At 59.5% G+C, this 25595-nt stretch overlaps 7 protein-coding genes across 7 annotated transcripts; 3 read left to right on the top strand and 4 right to left on the bottom strand.

Annotated features, from left to right (window-relative positions):
* Positions 1 to 791: 791 nt before the first annotated feature.
* Positions 792 to 2358, top strand: BXZ73DRAFT_46174 (protein phosphatase methylesterase; the record flags this gene model as incomplete). Its single annotated transcript, XM_048019646.1, has 8 exons — positions 792 to 931; positions 985 to 1268; positions 1320 to 1450; positions 1534 to 1639; positions 1700 to 1790; positions 1848 to 1993; positions 2049 to 2209; positions 2266 to 2358. 8 exons carry the CDS (start codon positions 792 to 794, stop codon positions 2356 to 2358), a joined length of 1152 nt encoding a protein of 383 aa, XP_047878271.1.
* A 1135-nt stretch (positions 2359 to 3493) lies between these two features.
* On the bottom strand, positions 3494 to 4782 carry BXZ73DRAFT_100938 (uncharacterized protein; the record flags this gene model as incomplete). Its single annotated transcript, XM_048014728.1, has 5 exons — positions 3494 to 3628; positions 3702 to 3984; positions 4045 to 4268; positions 4343 to 4625; positions 4694 to 4782. The coding sequence occupies 5 exons, from the start codon at positions 4780 to 4782 to the stop codon at positions 3494 to 3496; spliced, it is 1014 nt and encodes a 337-aa protein (XP_047878272.1).
* A 3666-nt stretch (positions 4783 to 8448) lies between these two features.
* Positions 8449 to 10803, bottom strand: BXZ73DRAFT_46167 (aldehyde dehydrogenase; the record flags this gene model as incomplete). Its single annotated transcript, XM_048019643.1, has 14 exons — positions 8449 to 8656; positions 8767 to 8839; positions 8899 to 8937; positions 9002 to 9061; positions 9120 to 9175; positions 9231 to 9305; positions 9366 to 9569; positions 9623 to 9792; positions 9844 to 9923; positions 9982 to 10006; positions 10059 to 10208; positions 10265 to 10457; positions 10520 to 10683; positions 10756 to 10803. 14 exons carry the CDS (start codon positions 10801 to 10803, stop codon positions 8449 to 8451), a joined length of 1545 nt encoding a protein of 514 aa, XP_047878273.1.
* A 622-nt stretch (positions 10804 to 11425) lies between these two features.
* On the bottom strand, positions 11426 to 13827 carry BXZ73DRAFT_100940 (Acetamidase/Formamidase; the record flags this gene model as incomplete). Its single annotated transcript, XM_048014729.1, has 19 exons — positions 11426 to 11530; positions 11605 to 11658; positions 11721 to 11770; positions 11829 to 11843; positions 11900 to 11909; positions 11965 to 12047; positions 12102 to 12132; positions 12190 to 12222; positions 12280 to 12390; positions 12450 to 12545; positions 12617 to 12903; positions 12983 to 13102; positions 13157 to 13267; positions 13328 to 13360; positions 13414 to 13435; positions 13497 to 13536; positions 13599 to 13637; positions 13705 to 13718; positions 13783 to 13827. The coding sequence occupies 19 exons, from the start codon at positions 13825 to 13827 to the stop codon at positions 11426 to 11428; spliced, it is 1299 nt and encodes a 432-aa protein (XP_047878274.1).
* Positions 13828 to 14591: 764 nt separating this feature from the next.
* On the bottom strand, positions 14592 to 18618 carry BXZ73DRAFT_77184 (uncharacterized protein; the record flags this gene model as incomplete). The annotated part of the gene is made up of 4 exons (XM_048022610.1): positions 14592 to 17331; positions 17387 to 17676; positions 17724 to 18199; positions 18420 to 18618. The coding sequence occupies 4 exons, from the start codon at positions 18616 to 18618 to the stop codon at positions 14592 to 14594; spliced, it is 3705 nt and encodes a 1234-aa protein (XP_047878275.1).
* Positions 18619 to 19165: 547 nt separating this feature from the next.
* Positions 19166 to 21230, top strand: BXZ73DRAFT_46327 (uncharacterized protein; the record flags this gene model as incomplete). The annotated part of the gene is made up of 6 exons (XM_048019672.1): positions 19166 to 19600; positions 19722 to 20163; positions 20217 to 20404; positions 20464 to 20591; positions 20643 to 20761; positions 20815 to 21230. 6 exons carry the CDS (start codon positions 19166 to 19168, stop codon positions 21228 to 21230), a joined length of 1728 nt encoding a protein of 575 aa, XP_047878276.1.
* Positions 21231 to 23188: 1958 nt separating this feature from the next.
* On the top strand, positions 23189 to 25259 carry BXZ73DRAFT_77186 (FAD/NAD-P-binding domain-containing protein; the record flags this gene model as incomplete). Its single annotated transcript, XM_048022611.1, has 11 exons — positions 23189 to 23200; positions 23264 to 23321; positions 23387 to 23472; positions 23532 to 23649; positions 23703 to 23785; positions 23869 to 24101; positions 24192 to 24249; positions 24311 to 24364; positions 24413 to 24528; positions 24588 to 24717; positions 24771 to 25259. 11 exons carry the CDS (start codon positions 23189 to 23191, stop codon positions 25257 to 25259), a joined length of 1437 nt encoding a protein of 478 aa, XP_047878277.1.
* Positions 25260 to 25595: the final 336 nt, after the last annotated feature.

Genomic DNA, 25595 nt, shown 5'->3' on the forward strand with positions numbered 1-25595 from the left:
GGTAGATGTAGGAGCGGCGCCGTCGGGGAAATCAACCCTCTGGCAGATCTGCCGACGGTGGAAGGTACGGGAGAGGCGTTCATGTCCTTGCTTGCGCGCGTCGATTCATCCTCGCGGTCCCGGGTATGGTTCTCGTCCCCATCAGCAGCGGCATTCGCCTGGATGAAGTTGGCGTCGAAGAACGGCTCTTGTTCCGCCAGGGCCGCCAGGACTGCATGGCTTGAACGAGGCGAGGTGGGTTTGGAAAGACTGAGGAACTCTCTCCGCCTGACGTTACCCAACGAAAAGCGCAGAGGTGCGGTCAGGGAGAAGTAGCTCTACGGCTCCACAGAGACGGTGTGAAGGGCTGCATGGTGAGCGTTTGGTGCAGCTCCTGGGGCGGGGGTAATTGCACGGCGGGCGTAGCTGTGGCCAGTTGGAAACCTGGCGGATGACTGCCGGCAATTGCATCGCGAAGTGAGTGGAGGTGGAGTAGAAAAAAGGCATCAGGAGGACCAGTTAGTAGTATTCACCGCTGAGCCTTGTCAGATTGCAAGAGAATCGGTGTCAAATCCAAGATTGAGCCTCTGGAGGAGCTGACTGAAGTCTGATACACAGGTTGGAAGATGGTGGTAGCATGCAAAGAGATGTCGAGGCGACCTCTGCGTCACCACCGTCGCCTCAGACGTCGCAGTGGAACATGTTGCAGATAAGATAAGATGATGCGCGCGCAGCTCGCGCGTCGCGATCTCTGCACTTGAGCTCGAACTCTTTCCATCCACCTGGCTCTCAGTCGTCTTCCGCCCCCGACAATGTCCGACCTCTTTCGCTCGTCGGTTCAAGCGCGCCTCGCCAAAGCCCCCATGCTCCCACCGCTTCCCAATGAAGAAGAAGAAGATGAGGCCGGTGACTCTGTGCCCTCTCTCCCGACTGGATACGGACCCCCCGCGGCGTACGTTCTCCACCGAAAACATCTCTCGCATTCACTGATATATGGCTATCTAGGCCCTCGCGCACTCCTCGCGCCTCTCGAAAACGCCCGCCCAACCCCACCATGGCCCCAATCTCCGCCTCTGGCTTCTTCGACCAAGCAATGCAAGTGTCCGTCCCGGACTCGGATCTCGACGTGCGCGTGTACTACACGCCCCCGAAGTTCGAGGATGGCACTGTGATCGTGTGCCACCACGGCGCTGGCTTCTCGGGGCTTTCGTTCGCGTGCATGGCGAAGGAGATCACAGATCAGAGCAGGGGCGAGTGTGGCGTGCTAGCGTTCGATGTCAGGGGACACGGTGCGTCCTGATAACCCGTTCTAACATGATATCTTCACTCACGCGTTCTAGGCAAGACTTATCACTCTAAGGAACCCAAGACACCTGAGACGGAAACGCTCGACATCGAGGTATTGACGGCGGATTTGGTCAACCTCGTCAGGGTCATTTTCGCCGATGTTCACGTCGCTCCTTCGTTGGTGGTGAGTACTGCTTCCTCATGCGCATATATGTAGCCTTGAAACGTCGGCACTCGGTTGGTACACGGCAGACTGATTAGACACAGCTTGTAGGACACAGTCTTGGAGGATCTGTATGCGTCCGGGCATGCCCAAAACTCCAGGACCACAGGTTCCAGGTCACTGGAGTAGCAGTGGTCGATGTCGTAGAAGGTAAGCTCGGTCTTCGTGCCTGTCACTCAAGCTGTCGACGTGTCTGATATTCCCCTGCAGAGTTCACGCTGGATGCGTTGCCGCTGATGCACAGTCTCCTCAATGCGCGTCCCGAGGGGTTCGACAGCGTAGAGGAGGCCATCGAATGGCAGTGAGTTCCACCATTTCTCGAATCTACGATCAAATGCTCAACAATGCATGTCTCCAGCGTGCAGACGAACACGATCCGTAATCCATACTCGGCGAGGGTTTCTGTTCCAAGTATCGTCGTCCCGGCTCCGGAGGGATCTCCCGCCTACCTTCCTGCGTATCTATGGCGCATATCTCTGCGCTCAACCGCGCCTTACTGGACCAGTAGGCGTCTCCGTTGACTCGACGACGCATAGATCCTCACGGTCGACCCCTATAGGTTGGTTCACGGGCTTGTCAGCCAAATTCTTGTCTTCGAGAACGGCCCGCCTCCTGATTCTCGCGGGCACGGAGCGGCTCGACAAGGAGCTCATGATTGGACAGATGCAAGGCAAGTTCCAGCTGGTCGTGATCCCCGGAGTCGGCCACCTGGTGCACGAAGTGAGGATTGCTTGTTTGATCTGTTATGCCGCTGATGCTGATCGGATATGCACCAGGACGACCCGACCCGCATGGCGGAGGTCATCATCGAGTTCTGGAGGCGGAACGACAGAGTCGTTGCAGGCGTCAAGAAGGTCGGCGAGGTCTAGGAGAAGTGCTATTGTGCGGAATCGGTGGCACTCAATGGCCCCGTAGAGGCAGCTTGTATTATAACGATGGTGCGACATGCAACACGTCTTGCCAGCGACCCCTTTCGTCTGCTTCATATCCCTTAACACAGACTAAAAGATAAGGGGTGCAAACCGTCACCAATATCATCTCCCTCTAACGCAGTACCAGGAAACTCCTTTTTGGCCGTCGCTTCGCCGAGAAGTCAAGGATCTGGCATCCCGTCACCCGCGGTCTTCATGCATTTTCGTCCGCACATGAATTAGACACGCGGGTGTGACTCGACGCCCATCCCTCTCATCGCGAGCGCAACACGGAACAGACGCCGCGCGCGCGGACGCCGCTCGTCGGGGTGCACGAGAGCTTCGACTGCGTGCGCGGCGTCGACGCATGGCGTATGCAGCGCGCCCGGACACGGAGGGCAGCTTCGCCGAGTCGCGGCGGACGGCCATGCAACCCTCGCGCGCGCGCTCGCGGGGCCCGGCTTGTCGTGCGGGATGCGATCCTGGGCTGGTGCTGCGTGCACCGGGCGCAGGGCGGGCGCACGCGGGCGAGGGCGAGGTGGTCACGGTGGCAGAGGCAGGGGAGGCGGAATGGGCGACGTTTGAAAAGGCGACGTTGCCATGACTGGCGACGAGCGGGAGGGAATGATGACGGGGATTTGCGAGTGAGTGTGTGCGATTGCGCTGGAGAAAGTATGGGAGGTGAAGGCGCTGTCGCCTGTCGGAGCTGCAGTGGGAGATCAGGGGAAAGTAGTGGCAGGCTGTCCAGTGTCTAGCCACAAATTCATGTCCAGTGCGCATACAAACACTCGAACACCCCTACCTCCCCAAGTCCCTTGAATTGATAGTCATGAACTCATACGGCGAGCTATGAGCACTTCGAGCACGCAAACTCCTTGCCCGACTCAACAACCACACCTTGCGAATCACACAGCACACAAGAGATATGACTGATTTCTCTCCGTTTCCGATAAGATGAAAAAGGGGGCAGCTAACGGTACAAAGTGTCTCGGACATGCAGCAAACGAGCGGGGATGTGTGCAGGGGGTAACACAGCTAGCGAAGCAGGGGGAGGGCGCGCACGTCCAGGCTCGCTCGAGCAGGGGTGAGCAGCTCATGCGACGCCCTTGGACGCCTGACCGGCGTTCTTGGTGTCGATCGCGATGTTCGAGTCGAGCTTCTTCTGCTCCGCCGCGATCTTCGACGCGATGCTCGACGTCGACTTGCCGGCGGCCTGAGCCTGCGCGAGCTGCAAACGCCGCCGCACGGCGACGGTGTCAGCACTTAATTCCCCGTGCGCGCGGGTCGAGGAGGGGGCTCACCTGGATCTGGAGCGCCTGGACCTCGCCGGTGAGCTTGAGGACCTTGTTCTTGATCTTGCCGTTCTGGAGCGCGGTCGCGGACGCGCCGGACGCGGCGGCGATCGCGGGGTTGAACTGGTCCGTCTCCGCGGCCTCGGCGGCCTCGCGCATGGTCTGCACGGCGTCCAGGGTCGCGGCGTCGACGGTGGCGAGGTCGACGCCGGCGAAGGGGGTGACGAAGACGGCCTCGGCCTCGGCTTTGGCGGTGCCGGTCTTGCCGTCGGAGATCTGGAACGCGGCGTAGCTGAGAGCGGTCGCGCGCCGTCAGCACACGCGCGGAGAGAAGTGGGAGGAGAAGACGCACTCCTTGAGCGTGAACGTGCCGGAGGACGCGGCAGGGGTCGCAGAGACGTCCTCGTTCGCGGTCTCCGCGGTGGACGCCGCGGAAGAAGAGGAGGTGACGCCCTTGGACGCCTGGCCGGCGTTCTTGGTGTCGATCGCGATGTTCGTGTCGAGCTTCTTCTGCTCCGCCGCGATGTTGGACTGGATGCTCGACGTCGACTTGCCCGCCGCCTTGGCCTGGGCGAGCTGCACGCCCGCAAGTCGTCGCGTCAGCCCTCGCGCCCTCGCGACTCCAGCGCGGCACAGCGAGCGCAACGCACCTGAATCTGGAGCGCCTGGACCTCGCCGGTGAGCTTGAGGACCTTGTTCTTGATCTTACCGTTCTGGAGCGCGGTCGCGGTCGCGCCGGTCGCGGCCTCGATCGCGGGGTTGAACTGGTCGGTCTCCGCGGCCTCAGCGGCCTCGCGCATGGTCTGCACGGCCTTGAGGGTGGTCGAGTCGACGGACGCGAGGTCGACGCCGCTGAAGGGCGTGACGAAGACGGCGTTCGCCTCCGCGGCGGCGTTACCGGCGACGCCATCGGAGATCTGGAACGCGGCGTAGCTGCGCGACACCGGGCGCGTTAGACTGGCGATCGAAAGACAGAAAGGAGAGAGAGAGAGAGAACGCACTCCTGGAGTTGGAACGCGCGGCGCATGATGGGCGCGGCGGACGCGATGCTGCCGAGGGCGATGACGAAGACAGAGACGAGTCTGACCATATTGACGATCGAGGAAGGCGGAAGGAGCGCTGGGCTTGAGCGGGCTGGACGAACGGCTGGAGACACAGACTAGCTGTGGTTGCTGCAGGAGAGACAACAGTGACAGACTAGCTGCGGGCTGAAGGAAAGGAGGGGCCTTCGAGACCGGACCACGGGGAAAGGAAGGTGGAGGAGAGAAAAGAGATGGAGGCCGTCGCGCGCCCGCACCGTCGTTTTATCGTCCACGCCCACGCGTACGCGACCGGCATAGGACTCGGCCCTAGTCTGCTTCACGTGCCGCGGTGGGGGCAGATCAATATTCGGCGGAGTCGCGCACAATTAAATCGGCGTGGACGACGCGTGCAGAACATTCTGATACGACCGCCGACGGTGTCTATATGCGCTTAATCCGTTCTCGACGATCGCCCGACGACAGTCACGACACTGGGGTCGACGGTGACAGAGGTGGGCAGCAAATCTCGCCCTTTGGAAACAATGGGCAGACTTGCATCTTCAATGTACTTACTGCGTTCGCTTGGCTGTCTAGGGGCCTGTTCGAGGGAATCCGGACATTAGTTCAACTTAGGAGCTCTCAGAGTTGTCGAGAGTCCTGTTTTGTGCTCTCGTCGTGCCTCGCGACCATTCCAAGGCTTGGCGCGCCATCACGCTGCTTAAAGACCGGCTCTTGTCGCCAGGGACGACGACGGGCCGACGGGCCGGCTCTATTTCCTGAGTGGAATACAGAACATCGCAGACGCTCTAGGTCACCGGGCTGCGTTGACAATGCTTGCGACACCTGGACCTCACATCAATCAGGTCCCCTTAGCCTGGGGCACGGGGGGGATGGCCCGGGCTAAGGAGACCTGAATCCGTGCTCCCGCGCATGTTTGAATAATGTCCTCAATAAACCCGAGGCAGTTTCCCTGAAGGGAAGTATTCGAACGCCCTCCCTTCCAAGTCCCCCAGCCCATCACGTGTCCCCATCCTTCAGATCTCCCATCAGTCCGCGTTATCTCTCCCGCCCCCGCACGCGTTATCTCCCGCGCCCACGCCCACGTTATCTCCCGCGTCGGCGCCGCGCGCCTCCCTGCCCCGCCACCCGTGCTCGCTGTGCCCGACAGTGAGCTCGCTGTACCTGCACCCTGCCTCCCCCTCCTCTCCGTTTCCCTCCGTTCTTTTTGTAATCTACTTTTATTCACAATGCGCACCTAATGGTACACAATTCAATGGCCACACCTTCCTGGGTGTGCCTGCACTGAGCCCTCAAACCTCCCAAAATGCGTGCAATACAGGAACATATACAAGCACTCAAATGATCGGCTAAGTGCTGCATCAGATAGTTGTAGATGAGAGCTACTCTATCATAAAATCGCAGGTGGATAGCTAGAGGGGTGCAGGTATGATGTCATATGTTATTTCAGAATGACATACCCCACAGTGATATGGTATATGCATATATCGTCTTATGTACACCCCGAATCGTACCTAGAGGTCATTCAGAGCGCGTTGCAAAAAGAAGCAAGTGAATAAACGATGTCGTGGTGAGGATATGACATATGCACAGAAGGGGGAGTTGGCTCGAAAATGCGGCCTTCATATGTTTTTGTGTGGACCTCTGATCACTTCGCATCTTGTTGCATTACGTTTATATGTATATGGAGAGCTCAGATCGTCAGTTGTATGCTTATCGGTGAAGGATTGAATACAGGCCATGATATGTCATTATTCTATGACATAGAGTATAGCGAGATAGCATGCGCTCCGATTGTTATTATGAAAAGCGGAACAGAACGGGGTGTTCTTCTGCTCAACGATGCAGAAAGAATATTGAAGAATGGTCGAGAAGTGGTTGAGATATGTCAGATGAGCTTGAAGTGTGCAAAGTAGTGTAGGTGGTTCAAGGGCGTCCTTTGTGCAACCTGCCGTTCTAGACCCATCTGACATATCTCAACCACTTCTCGACCATTCTTCAATATTCTTTCTGCATCGTTGAGCAGAAGAACACCCCGTTCTGTTCCGCTTTTCATAATAACAATCGGAGCGCATGCTATCTCGCTATACTCTATGTCATAGAATAATGACATATCATGGCCTGTATTCAATCCTTCACCGATAAGCATACAACTGACGATCTGAGCTCTCCATATACATATAAACGTAATGCAACAAGATGCGAAGTGATCAGAGGTCCACACAAAAACATATGAAGGCCGCATTTTCGAGCCAACTCCCCCTTCTGTGCATATGTCATATCCTCACCACGACATCGTTTATTCACTTGCTTCTTTTTGCAACGCGCTCTGAATGACCTCTAGGTACGATTCGGGGTGTACATAAGACGATATATGCATATACCATATCACTGTGGGGTATGTCATTCTGAAATAACATATGACATCATACCTGCACCCCTCTAGCTATCCACCTGCGATTTTATGATAGAGTAGCTCTCATCTACAACTATCTGATGCAGCACTTAGCCGATCATTTGAGTGCTTGTATATGTTCCTGTATTGCACGCATTTTGGGAGGTTTGAGGGCTCAGTGCAGGCACACCCAGGAAGGTGTGGCCATTGAATTGTGTACCATTAGGTGCGCATTGTGAATAAAAGTAGATTACAAAAAGAACGGAGGGAAACGGAGAGGAGGGGGAGGCAGGGTGCAGGTACAGCGAGCTCACTGTCGGGCACAGCGAGCACGGGTGGCGGGGCAGGGAGGCGCGCGGCGCCGACGCGGGAGATAACGTGGGCGTGGGCGCGGGAGATAACGCGTGCGGGGGCGGGAGAGATAACGCGGACTGATGGGAGATCTGAAGGATGGGGACACGTGATGGGCTGGGGGACTTGGAAGGGAGGGCGTTCGAATACTTCCCTTCAGGGAAACTGCCTCGGGTTTATTGAGGACATTATTCAAACATGCGCGGGAGCACGGATTCAGGTCTCCTTAGCCCGGGCCATCCCCCCCCGTGCCCCAGGCTAAGGGGACCTGATTGATGTGAGGTCCAGGTGGCTTGCGACATAGAGCCCGTTGTCCAATGACAAGAAGGGACGAAGTCGTGCGGACGCTTTACCGACGTCCCAGGGCCCAATCAGTGAGTGAGGCGACCCAACGCGTCTCACACATCGAAATGCGGTCTGAATCATTCTTGAGCTTTTATCCTGGAAGGTGTGGCCTGTCTGGCCGCAAGACCAGTGTTGGTGTATATGAAGTCGTCGATCCATGACACGGCAGCACCGAAGCACGTCTAATCCGAATTTGAACACCATGTCTTCCTCCATGGTAGCCACAAAGAAAGTCCGATTATGTTCCTCTTCCCAGCAACGCCGGCGTTCGTCTGCACCTTCCGGTAGGTAGCTCCAAAAATAACACCAAGCTCATGTTCTATAAGCTCGAATGTCCCCCGGGCTCCAGAGAGAATGAGCGAACGATCACAACATCCGAAGATCCTCATATTCGAAGTACATTACGTGGCACATACCGTACACCGACCAGAAACACAAGCGAGAAAGCTGGCAAAACAAGGCTTATCTTGCTGCCTATAATCCGACCGACGGGGGAGAGGGCCCCGAGACGCATCTCCGCCCACCCGCGCCCCAAAGCGGGAGCGTCGTGAACCTGCAACCGTCACTGCTGAGCTGAGCGGACCGCCCGGCCGTCCCCGCGCGAGAACGTCGCACCTTCTCTCGCTCACGCCAACCTCAGCTGCCGCTGCCGCGTCAGCACCGCCGCGGCGCCCACGAGCGCGAACGCGAGCCAGAACGCCCACCTCTTCGGCGCCGCCTTCGCGAGCCCGCCGGCGGGCCGCGGCGGGAGCCGGCCGCCCATCTGGCGCATGTTCTTGCGGTACGAGGGCGTGTACGGCGGGAAGCGGAACCCGAACGCGATTTTGTCGACCCTGCGGGGACGCGAGCGTGAGTGCACGTCGTTGGGCGGCCGTGGGGACCGGGCCCGAGGACGGGCGAACAAGGGGGCCCCACGGTGAGAGTGGAGAAGCGTGGCACGCACCAGCTCGGGTTCTTGAGCGACACGCGCAGGTGCGTGAACTGCTCGAACGCGTGCTTGCCCGTGTAGTACCCGTCTGCGGTGAGGGCACGGCGGGGTTAGGGGGCGCTTCGGGCGACGGCTGGGACGACTTACATCCACTTGCGCCGACGCCGCCGACGGGGAGGCCGTGCACTGCAAGCGACGCGTAAGTGAGCGACGGATGAGTGATGCCTGTCGGTCAAGCTCTGGCACGCACCGCCAGGCATGATAACGACTTCGTTCGTGACAGCTGCTCCGCTCTTCGTGTTGCTGAAGACTGAAGGAGAGATGGCCGTCAGCGCTCCCGTTGACGGAAAATATGCAGCTTTCCGCACCTTTCTGCTCGAACTTGGGGTCCTCTGAGAACACGTAGATCGCGAGCGGGTGGTCGCTGGTCGCCGAGAGAGTTAGTCCTTAGTCCCCGCCAACAACTGATCCGAGCTCACCCCCTGTTGATGAACGCGACGGCCTCATCGACGTCCTTCACCGGCACTATGCACAGCACCGGCCCGAAAATCTCCCTGCGTGGCTCCAAGAGTCAGCGCCGGTCTGCGCACCGCAACGAGCAGAGAACCACACACTCGCTGAGGAGCGAGTCGCCCTCGCGCACGTCGCGCACGATCGTCGGCGCGATGTACCGCGTCTCGACGTCGGACTGTCCGCCACAGACGATCGTGCCCGTGGTCTCGTCGACGAGGCGCTTGATCCGCTGCGTGTGCGCCTTTGTGACCACGCGCGAGAACGAGTCCGACTTCTCCGGGCCGTCGGGGTAGAAGGTCTTATACCTGCGTCCACGGTCGTCAGCCCGCGGCTGCGGCTGCGCGGGGGGAAATCTTACATGGATTCCAGCGCGGCGACGAACTTGTCCTGGAAGTCTGCGGGGACGAGGACGTAGTCGGGGGAGAGACAAATCTGCCCGGCGTTCGTGAAGCGCCCCCAGAGGATGCGCCGCGCGGCGAGGTCGAGGTCGACGCGGGGGTCGATCACGACGGGGTTCTTCCCGCCGAGCTATGCGGTCGTCAGCGCGGGCGAACGTAACTCTCTTCAGCGTCGACTGACCTCGAGCGTGGTCGGAGTGAGGTGCCGCGCCGCGGCGGTGGCCACGATGCGGCCCACGCGACCGTTTCCGGTGTAAAGAACTGCGGGTGCGAATGTCAGCAGTAGGCGCAGGGCGACGATAGGAAACGGTGGGCTCACTGTGGTCCCACGGCAGCTCGAGAATCTGCAGCGTACGGGTCAGCGCGCGCACTTGAGCATCTCGGGGGCGTCCGTACCTTGGTCGTCTCGGGGACGCCTCCGTTGATGATGTGGTACAGCTCCGGGTCGAGGTACTTGGGCAGCAGCTCCGCGAAGATCTTGCTGATCGCCGGCGTCTGTTCCGACGGCTTGAGGACTGCGGCGTTGCCCGCGGCTATCGCACTGACCTACAGAGCAGTCGTCAGTCGCGTGTTTCCAGGCGCGGAGGCGAACCCGGGCTCACTAGGGGCGAGAAGAGGAGGAAGGCGGGGAAGTTGAACGGCGCGATGATGAGAACCGTGCCCTTGGGCTCCGCGACGAGCTTGGGGCCCATGGCGAAGAAGTTGAGGGAGAACTCGGCCGCCTGCGGCTTCACCCACTGGTCGAGATTGGCGTACGCGGCCCGGACCTCGGCGTACACCGGTGAGAGATCCATCCTTCGGAGTCGATGCCAACGTCAAACTGGCATCCGCGCGTGGCGTGAACCATCCGAACTTACATCTCGGACTCGAGCGGTGGGCGGCCGAGGTCGTGCTTCATGGCGGCGATGACCGCCTCCTCGTTGTCCTTGAGCATGTACCCGACCTGGGCGATCTGCGCCTTCCGGAAGGCGACGTCCTTCGTCCGTCCAGCCCTGAACGCTGCGCGGGCCCGCGCATGGATCTGCGTGAACGTGGCCAAACCGGATCAGCACTCGAGCTACGCTGGCGCCCCGCGGGCCGAGTGGGGGCGTACCTTGGGAATGTCTTCGATGGGCGTATATGGGAGCGTGATTTCAGCCATCGCTGCAAGAGGAGGATGTGAGCAGCGTGGACGACGCGAGATACGACCCCTCAAGCTCAAGGCCTCATGTACTGGCCGGCCGGCTTATTTACATACGTGGCAACCGCAATCGGCGAGTGTTCCCACGATCAGCCAAGTTCGTTCTGACGTGCTAGCCCTTTCGGGAACAAGTACCAGTGTGGACATGTAGGGGAGGAAAAGCGCGAACCTGAGCACTCGGCGGACAACGTCGAAGAGAGAGGTGGAGGATGTTTCGGGGCCTGGTCACACGTACGGCTTGTCTCTGAGAGTAAGTGTTGTTTCCCATGCACCGGACCAATCATCGTGCATCATCCGCTGCCAGGGCCACGGCTAACACGAGGTACCGGTTAATCATGTGCAAGTTGCGCCTCTACTAATATCAAACTATCAGTCGTCCATTCAAGCTTAAATTCCCGTCAAGCGGTACTCATCCGAGTCCTGAGGCTATTTGTCGGTGCAACTGTCCTTATTTCTACTGCTCTTCAGAACACCTGAGCCATGGTAAATGTTGCTTCAACTATCGTACACACATGATCACAAACTGCTACTATTTCTTCATCGACCCTCGTTCCTATTGATACAGAGGCAGACAGAGCTTCGCTCATGCCGAGTTCTTCCCCACGGGCGTGTCGACGAGCCCGTCGCTGCGGATCGCCGCCTGGCCGCGCGACTTGAAGTCGAGCCCCTCGGGCTTCGGCATAATATCCTGCGGCGCAAGCGGCCATCAGCGTCCGAGGGAGGCGGAGCAGCACGAGGACGTGGATGTGGACGTAGACGTACGAAGTCGAAGATGCCGGTGGGGATGCCAAGTGTTACGCATGCGTTCGGCGAGTCCTGCGCGAGTCGAGAGGCGTCATGATCCTAGGCGGAGCAGAGCCGAGTTCAGAGACACCCACCACGATCGCGCCGACGTGGCTCTCCACGGGCGCGGCGGACAAGAGGAGATCTGGAAAACGTTCGTCAGCACGATGAGCTCTGCGGCGACACCAGTGGAAACCACTTACAAGCTTGTTGACGAGCTGAGGGGAAGACAAACACATTAGCGACATGAGCACAAAGTACGTAAAAAACCCACTGTAGCCAAGCTGAACAAGATTGGTTGAGTAAGGGACGCAGATCGAACTTCATTGAATCAAGTACCTTCTCAAGGTATGCAATCGCATTCAATGCAGCCATCTTGTACGCAACGGTGGCGTCCATGTTGTACTGCTTTCCATCGCCGTCTGAAACAAAGAGTTCAGAATCAAAGTGAGAGGCTCCGAGAAGCGAATACTCACGGTAGTCGACGCTGATACCTTCGAAGATGAGCTGCAGAACACAGTCGTCAGTAGAGCCTTCCAGAGAGAGAAATAAGTGGCAGCGAACCTTCGACGAGTACATAGGGTCCACGGGCGAAGGCTAGAATGCAAATACCATCAGTAAAGGCTGTGAAAAAGGATCCCCGACGACGCGTACAAGGAAGAGCGGCTGCTTCAGAGCGAACTTGTCCACGCCGCCCTTGATGATGCTGCACTTGAAGGTGATGATGCCCGCCATCTCGATGGCACCGCAGAACGACATTTCACCCTAAGCCCCCGTCCGTCAGCGCGCCCTACAACACACCCCAACAAGAAGCAAGCACGCACGTCACCCTGCGAGAAATGCAGATCGCCCACAGACAGCAGCGCGCCCGGGACGAAGACGGGGAAGTAGCACCGCGAGCCCTTCGACAAGTTCTTGATCTGCCAAGTCCGGGCTCACGTCAGCGACAGACATCGCCTCGGCACTCAGCACTCAGGCGAGAGCCACTCACGTCGCAGTTCCCGCCGTGCTCGCGCCCGGGGATCGTCCGCGCGCCCTCCTTCATGATCTTCTCGAGCACGTCCGCGGGCAGCGGCTCCGCCGTCCCGACGTACGCGCCCGTCGGTTCGGGCGGGAACGCGACCGCGGGCATCGCGCCCGGGTGCTCCGCGATGAGCCCGCACTCGCGCTCGTTCCACGTCTTCAGGAGCTCCGCCGAGGGCATGGTGCCGATCAGGCCGGGGTGCGAGACCCCCGCGAAGCGGACGCCGGGGATGTGGCGCGAGGAGGCGTAGACACCTGCGGACGACCGGCGAGGACGAGGGCTCAGTGATGTGCGTTTTGGAGGACGGCCTGAGGGGAGGGGAGGCGTGCGCACCCTCGAAATCCCAGATCGCCTTCGCGGCGCGGCTCTTGAACTCCTTCGCGAAGAGCCCGCCGCCGTTCTCGAGCTCGAAGATGCCGGTGTAGCCCCACGGCATCTTCTCAAATGGCTGGACTGGGAAAGGAAGGGCGTCAGATGGGCGAAAGGAGTCGAGACGGGAACACCAACCATCGAGGATGTCAACGACAAGACAGTCGCCTGGCTCCGCGCCCTCGACGGCGACAGGGCCGGAGAGGTTATGGACCTTGGTCAGGTCGACGTCCCGGATGTCGTCACTGGCTGTATAGAGTGTGAGCAGAGGTGTCTCAAAGCCGGGCACTAAGACAGAAAAATACGTACTGTCGTTGTTACCGATTTGGGCACCAGTCCAGTCTGTTATCATCGCGTGAGTTCGGTGCTTCTACATGGACATAAGCGCTGCGCACCGACACATTGAACCTTGAAAGCCTGCGTTGCCGAAGGTCGTCAGCACGACACATCCCAAAAGTCACATTTGCAGCCGCCGCACCTCGCCAGGCTTTACTGTCGCAAAAGCAGGTATTTCAGGGCTACGAGAGATAGTGTCAAAGTCAGCCCAAGTACCAATTCGACGCAGACTGAAACTACTCACTGCCAGCGGTTGTGGATGCCCTTCTGCTGATCGGCCGGACTACGCGAGACCGACACGCCGTCAGCGCACGACGGACTTACGTCCCGAGCCTTCGCGCATCGCTTACACAAACGGATCGACCTGCCCGCGCCGATCTCAGCGATCAGCCAGCGCCTTCGAAGACCCCCGCACGGAGAGCACGCACGGAGATTACCGTGGGGATCGGCTTCGAGTTCGTCGCGGTGGCCATCTCTGCTATCCTATGCGCTCAGGTTCGCGACTTCGGAGGGGTCGAGAAGGGAGGGTCTTGGGGACGCGGGACGCTCCCCCGCCCACCTTTATCTCCTTCCCTTGCTCGCCCGCGCCCAGGGGTACGGCTCTCCCAGCGGCTCGAGTGCGAACGTCGATAAGAACTTGGGAATTCCAAGGTATTTCGAAGAGCAGTCCTCGCAGCCCACATCACTGTGTGGACGATAAGATAGGGTCTAGGAATATTGCTGCGGTGCTCACCTGCACACCTTCGCGGAGGGATCAGCCAGTTGCTCGCTGAGGGCCCCGGCGCACACGACGGTGGATTCGCAGGCTTGAGGATTCAGGAACGACTGAGTGCACGGTTGGAGGCACGTGGGGGAACTAGTGGGCTTCGACGGGACGAATGCCGGCATGGCATGGGATCGAGGGGAGCAGAAAGAAGCAGCAGCGAAATAGAGCAGGCGCCAGGCTGTAGGCGTGAACTTGTGTATTGATCGAGATACACCAAACTAGAGAGATAGAGATCGTCGCAGGTCGTGAGTAACAATGTGATAGAGAGGCATCAGTGGGTAAATCATGGCGGGAAGGAGAACGTGTGAGTTAATAAGTCAGCGTGCGAAGGGTGGTACGGGCTACATTATAAGAGATGAGCAGACGAGAGACTAGGAGTGTTATGACAAGATGGGGAGGATATAGGAGACGGTCATGCAGCAATGGTGGTATGAGGATACAGTCCGAGATGTGTGTGTGGTCATGAATCATTTACGAGTTCACTTGTCCTTGGTATCGCTTGATCAGCTCGCGGAGTCGTGCCTGACCAAAAGCGAGGTCTGCCTTGGCTGGTAGGGACGACGGTGGTTTGGGCGTATCGGGCGCGGAGTTCGGAGGAGACTTTGCACCCAGCCGGGCTTCAGCGACGGCCTCAGCAATGGTCGGAGGGAGCTTCATGTTGAGCTTGGCGCGTTCGGCGCGCGCAGCGATGGGACGGGCCAGAGATGCGGTAGACGAGAGAGTAGGTGTAGCCATAGAAGAAGACACGGAAGCAATGGCAGGGGTGGCCTTCACCATCCTCGCACGCTTGGCTGTGAGATCTCCGAAAGAGGTCGACATAGGATCCGAGGAAGGCGACGTCACAGCGGGTGAGGACTGCGCTGCCTTTGTGGTCGGTCGCATGGCCTTGGGACGGGCATCGACAAGACCAGCAGGTTTGGGTCTCGTGGCGGGCTTGCTCTCGATCCCTCCCGAACGCACTTTCCACTGCTCCGCAAGCTTGGAGGCGTTCGCTGAGGGCTTGATCGGTGTCGGCTTGGTCGCGCCCATCTTGCTGTCGCTGACGCCTGGCACACCTTGTGCCCACAATGCGGCGACGGACGTGACAATGCCGCCTTTGCCGCCGCGAGCCGAGCGAATATCGTACTTGACCTCGGGATCGAGGCGACGAGGCGGGTAGAGGCCAATACGATCCGACGCCTTGGGCAGCTTGAACGCGTCGAACGGAGACGGGTTCTTCTTGACAGTGTGGCCGCCCTTGCCGGTGGCCTGTGCGCGGATGGTCCCGATCGGCAAGAAGCCGGACGAACGAGGGTTAGGCGAAGCCTGGGTATCGGTTGTCGCCTCCCCAGGCCCTTCAGTAGCTTCAGGGGTCGCCTTGACACTCCGCGCGCTGCGAGCACTCCGGGCTGGGCTGACGGCTGGGCTGCGAGCGGGTGACTTGGCGTCCGCGTCGCCATTCACACCCAAGCCCAGACCCACAGCCGACTTCGACCGTCCGCGCGCCGACCTGTCCTGCAGTTCGGGCGTACCCACGGGCGACGGCGTCTCGAGGGGCGGCGTTGGGATCTGGGGCGGGGCATCTGGGTCGATGCTCCCCAGCCATGCAGCGATGCGGCCTTGAGCAGCCTTCCGCAGCTTGAGCACCTCCTTGTTCTCCTCGGCCGCCGCCGACTTCTTGCGCTCTCGTTGGCGCGCCCCGCCGGACCCGCCGGCCTTCTTCGTCTCCCTGCTCTCCCGCATCCCGCGCATCGTCTCCTTGCTCTCCCGCGCCCGCATCGTTTCCTTGCTGCCCCGGGCACGGGACGACAGCGCAGGGTCGAGGTCACCGCTCAGAGTGCGCTCCCGCGCCCTCTCCCGCTCCTTCTCCTTCTCTGCGTCCTCGACGTCGCTCAGGCCCGCGCGCTTGAGCGTACGCGCGTCGTCCAACCCAGGGAGAGACAGGCTCGAGATAGCAGAGTCGACGGGGGGCTCGACGTCAGCCGGCCGAGGGATGGCAATGGGAGCCGGCATGCCGAGCACCTCGCGCACGTCGGGAGCGCGCGCCTTCTCCGGCTTGCGGGTCCCGACCTCCGCGAGCAGACGGGCCTCGAGAGCGTCCAGACCTGATGGGGCTCCGCGTGGTGGGCGTAGCGAAGTGTTTGCGGCGGCGAGAGTGGGAGTGGGAGGAGTCTGGTCTGGCCCAGGACTCGGATCGAGCGGAAAGAGTGTGTCGGCACGGCCCCGGGGAGTGACCGCGAAGTACTCCTTCGTGCTGGGGACGGGAGGTCGGGGAAGCGTCTTGTCCATGCTGCCACCAGTCTTGTCATCGCTCAACTTCCGTTGACTCAGCGCAGGCGACATGGCGCCAGCCACGGGAGTAGCGGTCTCAGCGAGCCGTTCGAGATTCTCCACGGGCGACACCGCTTCAAAGGGGTCCTTGGAGAAGGAAATCTTCGGCGAGAGCATGGGACGCGGCGAGACGACATCGCCACCAGTGAGCAACGGGGAAAGCCTCAGGTTCGGCTGGGAGTGCAGTTCGGGCGACGACATTGGGCTGGCGAACGCCTCCTGCGCGGTCGGCAGACCATCGGGCGCGTGGAGGGCCGATGGGTGGATCGTGGCATGTATAGGCTGCGCTTCCGCGACGTGGTAGCGATGTGCCGGCGGAGATGCGGAGCGTGCGCGCGACGACATGCGGAGGTGGGTCGCAATGCGGGAGGCGCGTTCGCCCTTGCCTTCTTCGCGGTCTCCCCCATTGTTGGATCCGGTGGGCATGGGGATGAGAGGTGCTGCTGCTGACACATTCTGGAGCTCGTGCATGGGCCGAGAGGGCGCCGGTTCCGTGCTGGATGGGCGGGGAGGAGCGAAGGGGATCGCAGGTGCGTACAGGTCGTGTTGGCCATAGTAGGAAGGCGGAGCGTACATGCTGGGCATGGTCGGGGGCGGCAACCAGACTTGTCCGTGGTCCACGTAAGGCCCGATGGGTGGGGATATAGGAGGCTGGTAGGGATAAGGACTCATGGCGCGGTCGAGATACGGTACAGGGGACACAGCACGGTCGAGGTACGGCGCCGGGGACCAGACGCGACCGTACGGCCCCGGAGACATTGGTGGCTGGTAAAACATGCCCGTGGCGGGATCAAAGACGGGTGCGCCAGTGACCATGGGGGAGTAGAGGTCGGGAGGCGGGAAGTCGGGAACCACGGCAGGGTGACAAATGGCGGCAGGCAGGTTGAGATAGATATCCTTGCTGCTTAATGCAACAATTTAGAAACGTTCATAATAGGAGACGCTCGAGCACGTACCTGCCAATGCCCATCCCGAGCTTGATCCCAACCGTACATCGCACCTCGAAGAGACATTCGGTTGACTTGTTCCCTTCTCCAAACCTCCTACCTCCTCTTACTCCCCGAGCGGTTTTCGGCACATCTACCACTAGGTTCGCCACGCCTTCGACACCAGGCCCGATGATATACTCCGGTCCCTTGAAAGACACAGACGTCAGGGTATCTGAGATCTGGAGGGGTTGCTTCTGGGTGGCAGGAACGTTGGGCAGGTAGAGCTCGCGAGTCAACGTCACAGACAGGCCAGAATTCTGTGTTGCGTGAGCTGAAGTCTGCGCGACGATCTTCGGGAGCGTACCTTCTTGGTCGTATGGTTCTTCACCTGTAGCTCGATGCATGTCGGTTCGCCGGCGACCATAAGCCCTCCCAGAACCCTTCCCTGCATCCAGATCTTGCCGTTCTCCCCGACGATGACTCCATCCGACTCGATATTTCGCCGCTCGTCAAGCCGCTCTATGATATCCACCATCTTCTTGTCCGTGACCAGCTTCTTCTCGCCCTTCCAAAATACCCCCACGCTGGCGCGCACTTCATATCGAAGAGTGGCCAAGCTGGAGCCGAAGTCTATTGACGAAGGAGACGTCTCGGGAAGGGGGATCTGGAAAAGGAAAGTCGTGATCCCGCGACGAGCGTGGTAGTAGTGGGACGGTAGTGGGGGGTCGCCGGGAGCGGGATATGGATGGACGGAGTTGGAGGGAGGGAGACCTGGCCCTTGGAATAATCGCCGTGAGTGGAGGAAGGTGGATGTCGCAGAATGGTCTCTTGACGTGAGTTCTAAAATTAAAGGAATTGAGCGGGTGCTTCAGACAATGGGAGGGAGATGAGGCGATCCAAAGGGTACGTTTTCGAGTACGACGCCGAGTGATGCGCATATACCCAGCGCATACACATCAGCTCTCGCTACGATTTGCGCAAAGGGCTGCAGCCACATAGGCAGCCCAACAAGAAGCCCGTCCGGAGCCGCGACACTAGTTCTTGAATGATGCCAACATACCTTCTACACCAAACAACTCGACCATGATTACACTGATCCCAAGACCCTTCTCCGCTTTGCACTCCAGCTCGATCTTCCCGGTCACCATCCCTCCAGCAATGAATTGGGTGTCGGCAAACCTGAGGGTGACCTTGACCTTCGAATGGTACGGCGACGCATTCATCGGCTCAGGTCTCGTTTGAGAAGCCGCTCCCGCCATAGTGGGGCTTCAAGTAAACTTTCAGATGGATGTTATGACCGGAGCATGGGCAAAAGAGGAGTAGAAGAGCAAGCAAGAGTGCAAATAACTAGCTCAGAATAACGATAAATGTTCAGCGATCCAAGGGGAAGAAGGGGAGGGTGGAAAAGACGTCTGGTCCAGAAGCGTGACATGCCGCCTAGGGGGCGTCGTGACGTAATTCGTCGCCAGATGTGATGAAACGCACGTGCCGTGACAAGCTCAGGCGCGTCGCGCGATCGCGTTCGCTGCACACAAACGCCTAAGTCTTCATCCCACGCTCGTCCTCGTCCTCGTCCTCGCTCCACCTCGCTGCCTTCGGCGTCGGCCAACCGTTTCATCTGGAAAACCCCTCCCTTGCAGATTTCCGAAAGACTACCACATTTGAAGCGTTGTACCTCTCCAAAGGGCGCAAGTACTTGCACGTTCAGCCCAGAGTACACACTGGTCCGTCCATCTACAGTCCACGGGATGCATTGAGCGAACCTTGTTTACAGCTCGGCTTTCAAAAATATTCTGCTGTTGAGCCATGCCGGCGAAATACTCCCATGTCAAGAAACGGCCGCCTCCCAAGAAACCTCGTAGCGACGGCGCTGCCTCATCCACGCACCAACACCACCAAGACCATCAGCACCCCAGCCCTCGCACCGACAAGAGCATCTCCCACGCCATGAGCGCGGTCTCCAAACTTGAGCGCACCATCGCTCGCATCCTCCTCATTCGCTTTGAGCAGGACATGGCCCGCCTCTTCTCTACCCACCTCTACTGCGTCGCCCTCCTCCATCTTCCGACATTCGTCCTTCGCTGCGTCACCATCGGGGGGCCTAGCTGGGTGGCCGCCAATGCGGATAGTGACGAGATCAAAGACTTCTTCCGCACAACCATTGCAATGGACATGCGTCAGGCCGGAGAACGCGTCGCAACGAAGAGCGTACTGTGGACATATACCGCACTGAGGCATTTTGTGAGTACCTTTTTCGCCGAGTCTCTGCAGCGCGAGCCCATGCGCATTCATCCGTGGTTCGCCGGAGTACTCCTCCACGAACGTCATGCCGCGTGTTGACACATACTGACCGATCCTCTAGGCCAAGTCTAACGGAATCCCCATCTGCCAAACACGCGGTCTCCACTCCGCACGCCTCCTTCCTCACTACGACGCCCTCAAAGCCCACCTCGAGTCCCTCGAAACCCGACACTCACCCGCGTTCGCCAAGCCACCCCACCTCGGCCCCCTCACCGAAGGCGTGCGCACGCTGACGGAAGCCTGCGAGAAGAGCTCGCGCTCGCAGGACTGGCAGTACAAGGTGCGCGAGGGCTACGACCGCGTCTGCTCGACGCTCTGGCGCGTCGCGCGCGAGTTCGACGTCCGCGGCTACGGCCTCGTCCTCCGCGACAAGCTCACCTCCAAGTGGTGCGACTGCGGGTGCTCGACGGACCACCTGAGCGAGGTGTGCGAGAAGACGGTCCGGCTGGAGGAGGAGGAGAGCGGCGTTAGGTCGGGCAAGGAGCGGGAGTGGGACGGGCGAGGTGAGTTTGCAGTCTTTCGCGGCGCACGGACGTGAGGGCTCACGCGGAGCCAGGGTCGGGCGTGGGCGGCTGGGGCACGGAGGAGGAAGAGGACATGTGGACGGTCGAGTTCGACTTCATCGGAACCGAACACGAGCTGCATACAAAGCACGCCGACGGCGGGACGCACGACTGTTGTGACATGACGGTGACGGAGCTTATGGAGTGGAGGTATCTCCGCGCGGAGCGTGAAAAAGAGCAGGTCAATAACATGTGTTCGTATGGTTCTTGCTTGAGCTCATTGTCGTTCGTGTCACGCAGGGCAACCTGGCGTTCAAAAAGGGCGACTACGAGGAGGCGATTCAGCGCTACAAGGACGCGTATGCTGTCGAGCCGGAGATGCCACACTACCAGCTCAACCTCGCCGCCGCATATCTGAAAGTGAACAAGTGCGTGTGCCGCAGTGGGGGCTAAACAGCGATTGACCGCTGCGAGAACAGCTTCGTGGAGGCAGAAAAGGCATGTGACATATCGCTCACCCAACATAAGAGTGTCAAGGCGCACTGGCGGAGAGCCCAGGCTCGCAAGGCCCAAGGCCAAACAGAGGACGCGTTGCGCGGTCAGTTTGTCTAAATTTGCACGTCCCTGGCACGCTCTGATCGTCGGAATCAGACCTCCGTGCAGTACTTCGTCTTCAGCCGTCAAACTCGGAGGCGTTGACAGAGATCTGTTTGCTCTGTCCCTCCGAGGCCGCGCGAATAGAGCAACCGGTAGCTTCTGGCTCATCCTCCTCCGCTCCTCCGCCGGTCCAGGGGAGCACGTGGATTCCCGCTCCGAAAGTCCCCAAGCCTTTGCCATTCGCGCGGGGTGTTCTCGACGACCGCAAGCTCAAAATCTCCACTATTCCGATCACAGTTGAGATTCCAGAGGACCTGTCGATTTTTGCTGCGGATACCGCCTCTCCGAGCAAGACCAAAGCGACCGCTACCGCAAACGCGGACGCCCTCAAAACCTCGTCGGGCCGCATGATGAAGCAGACGTTTCAGTATCCATCCTGGGAGCGTTATATGGTCAGCAAGGCCGACTAGACCCGCCGATCTACGTCGTGCCCCATGCAGCTTCTGCGCTCCGTTTTACCATTGTAGTCTGGTACCATATCATATCTGTTGGACTGACATTGCTTCTAGCCCACGGCGTGCGTTGATCGTCCCTGCCCACAACTTCTTGTCAACCAATCTACCGTGCGTACCCCTGCTCTATTTTTTGGCTCCATATACTTGCACATCGAGTGTAACCCGCGGAGCGCCTGTATCATCCTCGCCCGTGTACCCCACCTAATCTGAGTTCTTCGTGATACGCGTTGTGTTGCTGTACCACCACCACCACCTCACCACCTGCAGAGTCTGGATTCGAAAGTCTTGCCCGCCTACGCGGCTGACGTCGCTTGCTGGTGCGTATATGGCTCAACGGCTAGCGTTGTGTCGATCTGTTCATCCAGCGGCGGACCCAATAAAGTCATTTGCTTCCGCGCGCGCAAAGTGACTTGCCTGCCGCGAGTCTTCCCCCCTCAATTTCCGACGTTCCGCACGCAGGTCCAATCGATTCGTATCTGAGACCGCGAAAACCCGGCGTCCCTTGTTTGCGAATCTTTTTTGAGCTGCTAAATAGCCTCCAATAGCAGCCAATAGCCTGCTGTTCCAGTCGCCTCTATGGATACTGACTAGAGGAGTACGTAAGCGACTGAGGCCAGATAAACGCCGTCCTATCGGTTTGTCCCAGTTTGTCCCGTACCCTCGTCCTACCAGCTTGATCATATCGATTGCTTGAGTTGGAGGAAGCGTAGATCTTGTTGATGACCTCCCGATGCAAGAGCGTTGTCAGGTATGGATAATCCGTCATTAAGATGCTCACACTTATCCGTGCAGAGACATGTCGCGACCCTACTGCGATTGAAGTAATAGTCTCAAGTCGCTGGCGACGCTTGCTTGAACGCGGTTGATGATCAACTCCACGGTGTTTGGGGACGACTCTCCAGATGTTACCAACCATTGGTGGCTCAATCACATCAAGCCCCGTGGCTGGGCGTGCACGTAAGGTTGTGATCCTCCAATGATTTCACGTATGTTAACGGCATCGTCAAGAAGGCTAAGCTAAAGCTTAAACATGCTCTCTGCGATGAAATCATCCTCCCACGGCAGATCGTTGATCCAAGGCATGATGTTTCACCCCCCAGCTGTGACTACGCAATCCAGAATCCAGACTCCTGCTGTGCCCGCGGCCTCCGTCGCTCCCAGCAGCCAAGGCGATTCCTCTTCCCTTCACGCTCGTCGTGCCCGCGGAGAAAGAGCCGTGGCCGCGGGTCCCGGACAGGGGCCACACGTGACACGGGACCCGTTTGCCGCCGCGAAGGCTACGCTAAAAGGTTAGGCTGGCTGTATGACGAACATGGCATAAGTAGATCTGTGACATACAGTAAGTCAGGGTCGGCTATCGCCGGTTGCTCTTCCATGCATGCATTTCTGACTAGCCTTAGCATATATGAGACCACAGCTAATGAAGACCTGGTGAATTCCTGCGTACATGATTATTGGAACCCCAGGGCGGCTTACGTGTCGCATTTCGACCAAAAAAGTTCACGGCCCTCCGTTACCACGAACAGCAAAGTCCACCACGTCCGTGGCGAGGATGTCGCGACATTTTGATGGGAACTTCTTGGCCTTTTGGTCAAGACGCGACACTGACTATGTGAAGGAGTCAACGTGAAGATGGAGTACAAGCCTCGCGGGAGACAAGTGCCCCCTCGCGGCGATGATGGCCGGCTGGAACCAGGCCGATGCACGAGGACCCAGTCGCCGTCGGCGTTAGCCTGCCCTCGGCAACGTCGCGTCTGGACTCTGTAGGGCACAACCGAGACACCGGACGGGGGATCAAAGCAATATATGTATGTGCGACCCATCGGTACCTGCGGAACCAAACCCGCCCTTCGCGGTCCCGCCCAGTCCCGCCCTTGCCCCCCCGCCCCTTCCCCACACCCGCGCTCTGCATGATGCCGCACTCAGTACGTCCGCCTCCCTCGATCGGTCTGCGCCCGGGCGCGCGATCGCTGACGTGCAGCTCGCAGACTTCTCAGGCGCCGCTCCGGACACAGCTCCCGATAGACTTTGTGATCGTCGGCGGAGGTGCGTGATGTGCGCCCATGCGCTCAGAAGAAGCCCACAAACGTACTCAATCACACGCCCGTCAGGTCTCGCCGGATTGTCGTGCGCGTTGGCGCTGAGACGGGTGGGACACAGAGTAACGGTGTTGGAGCGGGGGCAGAGAGGAGCTATCGTGAGTCGCGCGACGTGGAGGGTGTGGCTCGCACCTGACGCCCCTTGTGCGCCCCCCAGCGCGGTGAAGGCGGGCTTCGACTACCACCAAATGTGTCCAAAATCTTCTTCCAGTGGGGTCTGCGGGAGGCTCTCGAGAAAGCGTCGCACACGTCGCACACCATCTGGTTCTCGATTTGTGAGTGATATTGTTGCTCGCGTTCACGGTGGCGTCCAACCTCCGATCGGCAGATGAATCAGGGGAGCGTCTGGGAGAGCAGGTCTGGAGCCAGGAGGTGCTGAAGGAGACACGGGGCGTGTTTCTCGTAACAACGGTGCGTGCAGCTTCCTTGCGAAGCCCAGACTCGTCTCTCGGCCCCGCTGGCCCCTCCACTCCCCACACTCATGGCCGCCCCAGCACGCGGAACTGCACGACTTTCTGCACGAGGCCGCAACAGCCGCAGGTGCCGACATCCGCTACGGCGCCGCGGTGTCTGAGGTGGACACCGAGACGCGCATCGTGCAGCTCTCGTCAGGGGAGAGCCTCGTGGGCGACGTGATCGTCGGCGCGGACGGTGAGTTTGGCATCTGTCGGACCGCGGTGGTTGGGCAGAAGACGCCAGGCACGGTGACGGGGCTCGCGATGTACGAGTGAGTTTACCCTTCCGTTCTCCCGCCCGGCCTCTCACCGGCCCGGCGTGGTGGCGCGAGTCGTATCTGACCCGCGATTGCGCCCTGCAGCACCCTCATCTCTCGAAAACATCTTCCCGATGGCCCGTTGGACAAGGTTCGCGCGGAGGTATGCCGTGTGATGATGGTGCACGTGCGCCAGACCGTAACTGACCGTGGCGTTCGAACAGAACGGTTCGATTGTGGCGTTCGGAGATAATCGCGCCATTATTGGGTACCCGGTGGTGAGTTCATGTTGTATGTTTTGTAGGCACAAGCTGAATGTCATTTAGCACGGAGGAGAGGACTTTGCTATCCAGTTATACGGGCCCGATGATGCGCAGGAAGGCAACTACGGAGACGAGCCATCAGTCGACGTGTCGCAGATAGCCTCAACGTCGCAACCACGGTACGGTTTCAGCCGATCCGAGTGTTCAGCTCTGACGATGTGTATCACGCCCATGGCAGGCTGCGGGAAGTGTTGAAGTATGCGCGAAAGGCGACGAGAGTCACCGTTCGGGATCACAGCGACCTCGAAGACTGGGTAGACGACGAAGGCCGTCTGATACTCGTCGGCGAGGCGGCGCACCCCTTCCCGGTGAGCCCCTCCACCGATCCGCACGCAGACCGCGTCGAGCTGACGATGCGCAGCCAGGGACGATCCAGGCGACCGCGATGGCCGTCGAGGACGGCGCGGTGCTCGCGAAGCTCTTCGCGCACCTCAGCGAGGCGCGCCAGATCGAGTCCTTCCTCTACGCGTTCCAGGAGCTCCGCCAGGAGCGCACGCGCTCCGTGCGCGCGTCCGAGTTCGGCAACGCGTTCTTCATGGCGATGCCCGAGTGCGACGTCTCGCGCGGACGGGACGCGATGATGCGCCAGCTGGGCGAGGCCGGCCTCAACGTCCTCGAGGGCGGCGACGGCGAGGCGAGCGGCGCGTGGGATCAGGTCCGCACCATCTTCGGGTACGACTGCGAGGACGAGGCGGACGACTGGTGGGTCCACTGGGGCCTCTTGCGCGAGCGCGCGCTCGACGGGAGGGGGTGCGAGGCGCCGGTGTCTGCCTTTGCGGGATTCTCGATGCACGTCAGCGAAAAGGCAGCCACTGCCAGTGAAAGTGGGGAGAGCGATCGCGTCCTCTAGGCTGCGCTTGAACATATTTGATAGAGGCTTGTGCTGATACTCTACGCTTTTATACTTTCCTGCTCGGGGACTAGGTCTTTGGGTTGCAGTGCTCTGGTTCATATTATTGTAGAATTAATCCAAACCCTTGACATCCAATCGATACACAACAAGTACTGGGAGCCATTCTGAAGCAGACACAGAGCAAATCGGAACGAGCGCACATGATACAAGAAAACAGTATTTATTACTAGCTGGGCGTAGCGGCATGTGAGCAATAACATACACATGAGGGCCACCGTCTCCACTCGGGTCAACTCAGCTATTGCTTGCTTCTGATCTCCAACTGAAGCTTCG

This window comes from Epithele typhae, assembly GCF_022376455.1.
Source record: "Epithele typhae strain CBS 203.58 chromosome Unknown BXZ73scaffold_21, whole genome shotgun sequence".
Taxonomy (NCBI): domain Eukaryota; kingdom Fungi; phylum Basidiomycota; class Agaricomycetes; order Polyporales; family Epitheliaceae; genus Epithele; species Epithele typhae.